The sequence below is a fragment of the Pyrgilauda ruficollis genome, unplaced genomic scaffold (genome assembly GCF_017590135.1).
Source record: "Pyrgilauda ruficollis isolate IOZ18807 unplaced genomic scaffold, ASM1759013v1 scaffold14, whole genome shotgun sequence".
NCBI lineage: Eukaryota > Metazoa > Chordata > Aves > Passeriformes > Passeridae > Pyrgilauda > Pyrgilauda ruficollis.
In genome coordinates, this window is record NW_024512543.1 from 6,434,404 (window position 1) to 6,445,819 (window position 11,416).

The following is an 11,416-nucleotide window of genomic DNA, read 5'->3' on the forward strand; positions in this document are numbered from 1 at the left end:
GCCGCGGCGAAGGCCCTTCCCCGCATCGCGGCCCGGCCGTGCTCACCTGCCACCCGCAGCCGCCTCCCTCCGGCGCCTCCTCCGCCGCCCGTCGCCACCGAGCAGCGCCGCCGCCGCCGCCGCTCCGCCCCCGCCCCCCGGCCGCCGCTCCCGCCCCCTCAGCCAGCCACGCCTACCCCGGCGGCCCATTGGCTACGCGCCCCGAAGTCTCGCCTTTGGATTGGTGTGAGGAGCCGCCCGTCAAAGCCTCGGCCCCGCCCATCCCCGCCCCACAGGTCCCGGGTGGTTTATTCACGCCGGGGCTTTGGCGCCCCCAATCTCTTGCTGTCGGTTCCGATTGGCTGACGCGGTGGGGACAGCGTGCCAGGATTGGCTGCCCGAGGTGCCAGTGCGGCGCTGCGCCCGCCCCCCCCGGGGCTCGGCTGCGCGGCGCGGCGGGAAGGCGGCGGTCGCTGCCGGGCCGGAGTCGGGGCCCGGGATGCCCCGCACCTCGGGGCCCCCCCGGACCTCGGGGCCCCGCTGATGCGCCGAGGGGCGATGCGCCTTCCACTGCCCGCCTGCGGTTCGGTTCAGCTGTGGTTCTTGTCTCCTCACGGCTGCGGCGGTGGTGGCACCAGGAGGAGGGCTCCCGCAGCCCCATTGCCACCTCGGTTTCCCCCCCGATAAACCACAGGCGGTGACTGACACCTTCCCTGCGGGCTGCAGTGAGACGTGCTGCTAATGCCAGCTCTCCAGAAACCGTGATGCCCTACATCAGCCTGAGGCCAGGCTTGCAGGAAAATCGCGAGCAGCTCCTTTAACCCCCACGGCTGAGCCTGAGAACCACAGTGTTCTCAGGATATCAAACACTAGCATGCCTCCATTTTCGAAGTGGAGACAGTAGCAGGTGCTGAATTCAGCAGGGAGGCTGCTCTTCAAAGGGAAGTTACCCAGGGGAATCCTCTGGGAGCAGCACCCTCGCGACTGCACATACGGGGCTTGGCCTGAACGCGTTAACCAGAATGCGTATTTCCAACAGCTGCCTCCTCTCACCAGACTTTCAAGCAGCTACTTCATCCAAAATGCAAGCCAGAACGATTCCCGGTGCATTCAGTTGGGAAAAACAAAAATTGAAGGTAATCGAAATGCAAAGATTACATTATGTTTCTCTTCACTGTTATATTCTCCCTGCATACAACATCCCCCTTATTCCTCTTTGCTTCTGAATCAAAGAAACACAGCAACAAGAACACAGGCCATAATGTTGGCTGGCAAACATCCAGAAAACAAAGCAACTGAAATCACTGGGAATTTCAGAGCATTGTGTGCAAAAACAATTTACCAAGTTTACACAGGAAGTGCTCAGGCAGAAGCGTGAGTATGACACTGACTCAGTTTCACACTGATGCTCTGACCCCCAAGTCATCCCTTGTTCATGAATTAAACTGAGAAGATGCAGGGGTTCTCCTTACATCTTTTTGCATATCCCTTTCCTTTCCAAGGAAAGTAAAATCAAGGCAGAGAGCTGCCTTCCCTCTCAAATATTCAAAAATTGCTGGAGGATAAGAAATTTCTACCAGTCCTAAGTTTTCTTCTGCTTTTATGAAAACATTCCTGACTTAACATAGTCAGGAAAGTCATAAAATACTGCATTCTCAGTACCTTCAGTGCAACACTTCATCTTATTCACAGTCTCTGGATTTCTGACAGAAATTTTTGTAAAGCATGGTGCCCTTAATTTCTTCTGAAAACTTAATTCTAAATGAAAAACTCCCATATTATCGAGAAGCTCTGCTTCCAACTGAAAAGTATAAAGGAAAAAGCCAGGACGTGCTATTGTAAATAAAATCTAATGTATGCTTCAGCTATTTATAGCTTTTACAAATATTTATTAGATAGCTAAATTCATTTGTTGCCATTACTGCTTCTCTGCTCAGCTGATAACTTGACCTCCCCGCATGGTCGTTGGCGACTGGAGGGAAAGGGGGCTGTGGTGGGAAAGGAAAGGAAGATGACCCTAGAGGTCACTTAGCTGGACATGCTGAGCATCCAGCACAGCAAGCTGCACATTCACAGTGCTGCGCTGCCGTCCAAGGCACGTTCTGGGTACTCAGTCTTCCCACAGCGTTTCCATGGGAGGGGGGGAAATTACTTCTCCAAGGTCTGACACTGGAAGCAATGCTTCAAATGCTTTGGATAACAAATGCTCATGGATAACAAAGAAATGGGAGATACTTCACAGCATTCACAAGAAACCAAACCAAATTTGCCCCTTATCACTTTTTCTTTAAGACTGGGAACAGGGCTCCTTGTGTAATACACAGGATTAATGGACTTGACTGTCCCTGTCATGCCCACTGACTCCTGTCAGCTGTGCCTTTTTAGCCAAGATCCTTCCTGGACTCAGTGGGATAGCAGGAGAGTATGCTATTCCCTAAGGACCTGAGAATATATTACACACACATTCATGACAATGCAAACTCCTTTATCCCCACTGCAGATACCCGGAGGCTTAACATCATTCCTCCCTATTGGTTATCTAAAATAATGTCAGTGATTAAATCTCCCTTCTCTAATCACACCATAGTATTATCCCTTCTAGGAACAAGCCATACCAGTATAAATACTACCATATATGCATTTTTATGCTCACAAAGAGGAATTCCATCTTTCTGGCAATATATATAAAACAATAGGAGCTTGTGTGTCTGAATGAGCACTGGAAATGTTCAAAAATACTTCTGTAAGGTGCCATATTGGCTAGTAGCAGCACATATCTACTACGCAAAGCAAATAAGCAAGTACTACAGGGGCTTTCTCCTGTCGTGCTCTGAGCAGATCTCAACCAATATGATTGCTAAACCAAGGCATTCTGTTTGCATAGTATTTTCATCTTGGTAGTGCTGCATCTGAGGTGAGCAAGCAATTTCAAAGCACTTCAGAAAAACTTCAATATAGGAAACAAAAGGTAAAGTCTTTTTGCAAGGCTTCCAACAAGGAGAAGCTTACAGGAGAAGCAAATGTTGAAAAGGGCTGCCCTGTGTTGGCACAGCTATATGTTAATCTTGAAATAGTGGGCATAAATGTGTTTAATGAGCAAAGCTATGCAGTTGCCATCACTAGTACAGAAAGGATATGACAGCAAGAATCCTTTAAAACCTGTCTTCCACTGAAAAGCATCAGCCAAGCAGCTTGTCAAGAGCCATGGTCTGTGCATATTAAAAGGATATTCTCTAGCACAAGATTTATGCAGGAAGAGTTTGACTGTACTTTCTACCTTGGTTCTTTAAATGTGATTAATCCCACAGGAGAAGTATTTCATTCAGGTCCTCTTTGCCTTCATTTTAGGATGGGGATTTTCTCCTCATGGCCATTTCTTTCTCTCCTTCTGCTGGAGCCTTGAAGTCTGGAACTTTGTATTTAATCACTGCCTATGGAGTCACTGCAGATGGTATCTGCTCAATGCTACCAAATGCTCGATGGCATCTAATAAAAGCAAAAAAACCCTCATAAAATTATTTCAAAATTTGAAAGTACACATGTCCAGTCAAGGGGGTGAGTAAACTCAGTCAGGCGTCCTACTTAAAAGCATTATTTTAATTCAGCTTTAATTCCAATGTATCTGCTTTAGTGTCACATGGTACAAAAGAAAATGTCTCTGCTTCTAAATCCCTCCAAAAAGATAATTTCAGGGAAGACAGGACCTTCTAATTATGATTTTTACAAATGTGCTTTAATTTGGCTGTTCCGTGGCAGGGAAGGCTTCTTTTCTCAGTGGGGTTCCTTGTACAAGATAACCAGGATTAAAGACCACAACCAGTCACTGAATAAGAAAATCCCCGAGAAGAGAGAAACAGCTGGAGGGAGGCCAAAGCTGCTGCCAAAAGATGCTTCAGTGAGTGAGTGCATTCACTCTGATGAGGGAGGCCAGAGGATAGCTCTTGAGAAACAGTTCCTGAATTAGCTTTCAGTCTTGTTATCTGGCAGTGAACTTTATAGCTTTCACAATGAGCAGCAGCCTTCACAATCTAGCCGAGTGTCCTTCCAGTGATGACACAGTGGATGTAGCTAGGCTGTATGAGAAAGATTGTCAGCTAAGCAAACCTGTTAGTGAAGGCTTGAAATGCTCTTTATCCTTACTAGGTATTAGTTTTGGCATGAGAACAAAACTGATGGTGCAAAAGGAAGGTTGCCAGCAAAGTAATAATGAGAAGAAGGATTAAGCTGGATTTCACTTTCTAGAAGTGACTGATTTACATTAATGGTTTGCTGGGAACACAGAGAAAGTCTGCACAATGGTGAGCAACTGAGTATCTAATACACAGGAAACTGCAAAGAATTCTGCCCTTTCCACTCATTAGTGAAGACTACTCATAGCTTTGCAGGGTCAGACCTTACCCAAACTGCTCTTTAAATTTGAGATTTCAATTATTTGAATGGCATAAGGTTAAAATATCAAATGAACCCTACATCTCTTTAAGGTGCCATTTACTTACTTCTTTTGAAGTCACTTGTGACTCTCTAATAGGTTGTACTCACCACATTTATATGTCCTCTTAAATAAAACACATGTGGCTCTTGGCAATACAGCTCATATGTTCATAAAATCTAAGTAATTTTGTGCTAAATTCTAATTAAGAAATTTAATTGAGCCTCCAGTTGCTACTCTGTCTGTGTAAGCAGCAGCTAGGGATCACCTAAGCATTCAGAGATCTGTATTACTTTCCTTTTGCTTATTTAAAGAGCTGTATATGACAAGTATTTCTTTAGACAAATTCCCTTGAAATATTGGACAATTAATGCAAAGAGCAGGTAAACCTTGTGGCTACTCCTAAACAACCATCTGAGTACTCTGTAAGTGACACTGAAGCTCTCTCTTTTTGCCCTAAGTCAAAACCCTTTCTTATGTCACACAGAAAAACAGCAACATCCTTTATTCTCAAAAGCATTTATTATTAGAAAGACTAAATTGTCAAAATAAATGTTTTCTTGTTATAGACATTTAGCCACTATTATTTTCCATTGTGTCCTTCGTTCAGAGACTTTGTTATACATCATTAAAAATCCAGTGTCAATCAACTGTCTCTCAGCAGTAGAAAGTGACATCCCTATGGAGATCAGGGCCCTCAAATGAGACTTTGAACCCCCTGTACTGGTAAACATCCAGAACAGCTTTGCTGCTGTCATTACAGATATCCTGGTGTAACTCAGGTCAGGCTCTGTGCACAGTGCCTGGCTTCTTCTCAGAAGGATCAGTTGCACTCCAGTAAATTAAGCAGTAACACAAATAACAATCCAGACGCCCAGCTTTTTCAAAGGTCTTCCCCCCCCCCCCAAAGCCTGTTTAGCCATGTTAATGTATAATTAAAGCCTACAATGGCATAACTTTTACCATATTTCAAGCACTTGCATCTCTATTTTGTTAAGGGTCCAGTTCTGTTGAAATGGTTTCAGCTGATAAGATTATTCTAGTAAGCAGGGCTTAACCTTGGGGAAACAAAGAGTGGATTGAAAGAGAGTTCGCCCTTCCCTTCTCTTCCAGAGCACACATGCACGCACAGGCCGCTCGCTGTCCCCTCCGCGGCTCCCTCGCCGGGCAGCGCGCTGCTCCCTGCGCGCTCCCAGCGCGGCGCGCAGAGCGCCGGGCGGCCGCTGCCACCTGCCGGCAAAGCCGCAAAGGGGCCACGCGTGAAATGGGAGGCTGAAGCGCGATTAAAATCCGTCTCCATTAAGTAAAACCATCGTGCGAAAACAGGACAGTCTTCTGCTGCCGTTGCTCTTCATGCAGCTTTGGCTGCGAAGGCTATGCCCAAAGAACTCCGTCAGAAAAATACCTCCAAAATTAAAATAGTTGGTCTTGCACATATACAAAAAAGGCCTTCATTGCTTAGAGCATATTGATGTTGAGACTGATTTGTGTTGTTTTTAAGGCAATTCAAACAACCTTAAACGTTTGAGATATCTGCATCTATTCTAGAATTGAGACTTAACAGCTGAACTTGTCCTCATTAGGCCTAACCGATTTCTGCTCCTGAATTGTGGTGAAATTGAAATGTAGGTCTGGGTGGAAACCTGGCAAAAGGTGAAAATTCTCTTTTCAACTTCATATCCTATGCCTGATACACTAAGTAGCCCACACAGCAAATCTGCACATGCCTTGTGAGTGCTAGCTGTTTAACATGTTGTGTGCAGCTGATATTCATATGTGCGAGAGGTTAATAACACCCTGTGAACCAGAGGGTTCCTGGGCACACTTGGGTAATTGCTGCAGTTAAATGCTTTAGACTCACAGCAGCCTCTGGAGATGAAATTCTCATGCAAAATTCATTCCCATGAATTACTGCAGCTCATCAAAGATTCTTCTCACAAAAGTACTGCATAGTGAATTTCTTCAACTGAAGCTTGTCTCTTGATCAAAAATACAGTCTGTCAATACAAACCCCTACCTTTGCCTCAAGCAGAGTCTTGTTCTACCCCTCTAGCAAAGCTCTCTCCGCTGAAGCTGCAGCCTCTGGAAGCACAGAGCAGCCCTCAGGCTGCCCAGCACCACTAACGCTGGCCTTCTGGGAAGCTGCAGGGAGAAATGGGGAGGAACAAAGGACTGCCCAGGTTACTAGACAGTGAGTGGATTTGGGAAAAAAAAAAGAAAAAAACAAACAAAAAACCCCCACTATGTGACTATGACCGTCTTTTGAGTTTTTGGGATCCTTTTGAGATGACAGCCTTTCAGCTGCCATCACCATCAGAAGCACAAGAAAAGGCGAGGGGGGATGGCACACAAGAATTAGCTCTATTCAATTTGGGTTTCTATTCCTTGTGCAACACGACATTATGAAATAAGTGTTACCTCATCTAGACTCATTAGGTTACAAAGTAATTTCAGGCTGCCTAAAAGCATATCCTTACAAAAAAACAACTTTCTGAACGTGCTTAGAGCGTACTTCCAGAACGAAGCCAAGAACAAACCTGCATCGTACCAAGGGGAATCGCCTCTCTTTTTCTTCCGCAAATACACCCAGTACATTTTAAGCGGCGGTGATGATAAAAGACAAGACATTGTGTTCCACACCGCACCACAGCCCCCCATGGAACACGTCCTTCCGGCGGCGGCCGCGCGGGCGGGGACAGGCGAGGACGCGCTCCCTCCCGTGCCCGCGGCGCTCCCGCCGGAAGCGCCGTCGCGGGGCGGAGCAATCATGGCGGCCATGGCGGCGGAGCAGCGTGAGTTGCGGCGGCTCTCGGCACTCGCCGTGTACCGCCGGGTGGCGGGAGCCGGGCGGATGGAGCGGCGCCGCCGCGGGGCCCCGCTGCCCGCGGGTCGCAAGCGGGCCAGGGCGCGCCTGAGGCGCGGCCGGGCGGGAGGCGGCGGCTCGGAGCCGGAGGTGCCGCCGCCCGCCGCGCCCCCGAGCCGCGTGGAGCTCCCCGTGGAGGCCCCGGTGGAGGCCCCCGTGGAAGCCCCCGTGGAAGCCCCCGTGGAGGCCCCCGTGGAGGCCCCCGTGGATCCTCGGCCCGAGGCGACGGCCGCCGGGCCTGACGCGAAACGGCGGGGTAGCCCCAAGGCGATGCCGGGCCGCCCGCGGCCGGCGCGGGAGGACGGCGGCGGTGTGCCGGGGCTGCTGCGGCGGCTGGCGCGGCTGGAGGACAGCCGGCAGCGGGCGGCCCAGCTCTTCCGCTGGCTGCTGGCCCCGGTGGCGCCGGCGGAGTTCCTGGGGCGGCACTGGGAGCGGGCGCCGCTGCTGGTGCGGCGGGGCGACCCCGGCTACTACGCGGGGCTCTTCTCCACGGCCGACTTCGACGCCGCCCTGCGTGGAGGAGAGGTTCACTTCGGCACCCACCTGGATGTGACCAGCTATGCTGAGGGAGTGCGGGAGACGCACAACCCCTCCGGCAGAGCCCTGCCCGCCGTCGTGTGGGACTTCTATCAGAACGGCTGCTCCCTGCGCCTCCTCTGCCCGCAGGCCTTCTCCGCCACCGTCTGGCACTTCCTCTCCATCCTGCAGGAGCAGTTCGGCAGCATGGCAGGGGCGAACACCTACCTCACGCCCCCGGGTACGCAGGGCTTTGCCCCCCACTATGATGACATCGAGGCCTTCGTGCTGCAGCTGGAGGGGAAGAAGCACTGGCGTGTCTACAGGCCCCGAACAGATGCTGAGGTGCTGCCCCAGTTCTCCAGCCCAAACCTCACACAGGCTGAACTCGGTGAGCCTGTGCTGGAGACTGTGCTGGAGGCCGGGGACCTGCTGTACTTTCCCCGTGGCTTTATCCACCAGGGTGATTGTCTCCCTGATGCACATTCACTCCACATCACTGTGTCTTCCTACCAGAGGAATTCCTGGGCGGACTTTTTGGAGAAGCTGCTCCCAGCTGCCCTGCAGATGGCCTTGGAGGAAGACGTGGAGTACCGGCGGGGGCTTCCCATGGACTACCTGCGGTATATGGGGGTTGCTAACTCCGACGCAGTCGATGCTCGGCGAACGGCCTTTGTGGAGAAGGTGCAGAGCCTGATAAAGAAACTTGTTGACTATGCACCCATCGATGCTGCTGTGGATCAGAGAGCCAGGTCGTTTCTTCATGACTGTCTCCCTCCAGTGCTCACTGAAAGTGAAAAGGCGCAGAGTGTCTATGGCTTCCCGGCCCGGTGGCAAGAGGGAGGCCCCTGCAATGTTGATATCCTGATAACAAAAGACACCGAAGTACGCCTGCTCCGTCATGGCATCGTTAGACTGTGTAATGAAGAAGCAGGTGTGATGCTGTACTACACTACAGAAAACTCAAGAGTGTATCATAAGGAAGAACCCAAGTTCCTTGAGCTAGATCCTGAATATACAGACAGTGTTGAATTTCTCTTGTCTTCCTATCCAAATCATGTAAGTGTGGCTAACCTTCCATGTGAAACCTTGGAGGAAAAGATTTCTCTAGCTACACTTCTGTTTGAGAAAGGTATTCTGACTACGAAGAAGCCTCTGGCAAAAGTCTAACTCTTATTTTTTTAGAAAATAAAAGTACATTTGTTTAGAAAATGTTCTGTCTTGGTCTTGCCTTCCGTCTGCTAGATATGAATCAGCAGTTCAGGTCTCTGCATCTCATCTGGGGGTAGAAAGTCTATGTCATGGACAGAGAAATCAAATGTTTTGAGTAAAATAAGTATTTGCTTTAGGAGCAATTCTGCGTGGCTGAGTGCCTAGAGAAGAGAATTGGTTATCTTCTTTTCACCAGCCATGTTACTACACCCTAGGTAAGTTCAGAGAGGTTGTGAACTCGCTTGTAGTCATCGTCAGGTTTTCACAGTATTTTAAAGCAGCCTGCTCAGCTGCATGCAGGAAATACTGTTCATAGGCATATTTGGTGATGGTCACCATTCTGTGTGCCTTTGCTGGGCTATGCTGCATATATGGTGTGGCCTTCAGGCCTGTGCCATGTTGTAAAGATCCCTTTGTGACACATTTGCTCTTGCTAAAAGTGGGGCCTCCAGGCAGCTTCCACTCGGTTTGAGCAGTTACACCCGCCTATGTGGCACTGCCCTTGCTGAATGATGCAGTAAGATTTTCTCAGGCAAACATGATGTTGCATTTGAACTGCTTCAGGCTCGCTTGCTTCCTTTTCAGTCCAGTGACAGAGATAAAATATCTTCCCCCACTGGTTTCCCCACAGCAGTCTTTAGCAATGAAATTATTGGTCCTTTCAAGGCAAGTGGGTGCCTTCCAATATGTTTGGGGTTTTTTTGTGCTGGGTGAAAAAAGTTTCATTTTAGGACCTATCAAGTTACATGAATACATGCCTGGCTGTGAGGTCAGTTCCCATAAATACTGGCAAACCCCTGAAACACTTATCCACAATGCTATTTTATCATAGCAGTCAGCAGGTGAGAGATACTCTTTAAAGCCTCCTGAAGTCTATACCCACAGTGAGCATTACCCTGTGCTCCTCTGAGCTGTTATCCATGTTTTGCAAGATGACACCCATACACTCTTAACTGTTTGGGATTTAAGTGTACACTATATCCTCCAAGATCCCATACTTGCAACACTGCCAACCTTTCCTCCCTCTTTTGCCTAAGTGCTTTTGCTAAATCTTGAAAGCTGAGCTGTGTAAAATTGCACAAGATCATGCTGAGGTGCCCTTGGGGCCTCTTGACTCTGTGAAGCACTAGTGGTTGGACAGAAATGCTGTTGCCATACTCATCCTCTGACCCCCCTGTCTATTCATCCTCACCAGAGGGTCAGCCATCCTTACCCCACCATTTATGTCCCTGGTGAATATCTCATGTCTCAGTGGTGCCCTTCCTGGATTGCTCTGTGTGCAACCACAGGCACCAGCAGTGCAGCTTTGCTGCTTGGGGCTGTGCTGCAGAGCTGAATCTGGAGCTCATGCAGCTCTTTTTGCGATGGCTGCAAGCACCCCCATGTCTGTTCTGAGCACTTTAATGCCAACCAAAGACAGCATAAAATCCCCTTAGCTTTTCCTTTCCCTGGACTCTGGAAACCTGTAAGGGCTAGACACCTTACAGGCACTCCTCGCAGATTTACACAGGGGTAGCCAGGCACAGAGTTTCTCTTTTCTTCATTGCTCTTTCTGCAGAAAGGTATTTCTTGCTGAGACTTGCAGAGTATACCAAATTTTTTTAACGAGGAGGTGGTGGTCCATTATGATCCCAGTAAGAAAAGCATTCATATTTTGTAAGGTATCTAAAAATGCCATGTATTATAGATAACACAAATCTTACATCCCTATAGATGCAGAGAACCCCAAGCAAAGAAGCATTTCCCCACGTCACGCAGATGTGGTTCATAGCAGAGATTGGTCCCCCTTCAGTCTTTTAAGGTATTGTAAGATTCTTGTATAAGGAAACAGCTCTATTTAGCATATCTACAGTCAAACAGAAACTGTTTGTCTTTCTGCACTGTTCAATAAGGGCAGGGCCACATATGCTGTGTTACTCAGGTCCTAGGTGGGAGCTACCTGTGGTCTCCTCTGTAAGGAAGAGCTGCCTGAGTTTCCTGTAGGGTTTGGGTTCTGTGCAGGGCAGCACAGGCCTGAAGGCCCTGTTGTGCAGGCAGCACAGCACAGGCACCAAAGGCATGTCATGTGCTCCAGAGGCCACACTGTGGCTATTGGAGGGGAATGTTCTGCATCCCATAAGGCAAGGACCATGCTGATGGTTCCAAGCAGTGTAGAAACACAAATGAAGGTACAGGGAACATATCCACCAATTTTTGCAAGCGAAGCTGAGGACAGGAGAGTTTTGAGAGAGTAAGACTTTATTTGCTCTCATAATCAGACCCTTGGGGCACAGGAACAGCATCTTTTTGAAGGACACAAGCACCATTGAGTTTCACAACAACTACATGGGGCACAAAAAGTGGGGAGGGGAGTCAGCAGTCCCACATGTGCCTGTCACTTTGCCACTTTCAAGAAAGATGCAAAAATACTCATCTGG

General features: G+C 48.9%; 2 protein-coding genes across 3 annotated transcripts in view; one reads left to right on the plus strand and one right to left on the minus strand.

Annotated features, from left to right (window-relative positions):
• Positions 1–116, minus strand: part of NUMB (NUMB endocytic adaptor protein) — a 92,078-nt gene extending 91,962 nt beyond the window's left edge. For both annotated transcript variants that reach the window (XM_041460166.1, XM_041460157.1), the window contains exon 1: positions 47–116. The gene's annotated coding sequence lies outside the window, so the exon portion shown is untranslated. The remainder of the gene's footprint in view (positions 1–46) is intronic.
• A 6,933-nt stretch (positions 117–7,049) lies between these two features.
• On the plus strand, positions 7,050–8,999 carry RIOX1 (ribosomal oxygenase 1). The gene has a single exon (XM_041460098.1). It carries the CDS (start codon positions 7,065–7,067, stop codon positions 8,955–8,957), a length of 1,893 nt encoding a protein of 630 aa, XP_041316032.1. The 5' UTR covers positions 7,050–7,064; the 3' UTR covers positions 8,958–8,999.
• Positions 9,000–11,416: the final 2,417 nt, after the last annotated feature.

What these genes read in the sequence shown, in the direction of transcription:
- RIOX1 (XM_041460098.1), top strand. Translation starts at nt 7,065, where the DNA reads ATGGAACACGTCCTTCCGGCGGCGGCCGCGCGGGCGGGGACAGGCGAG.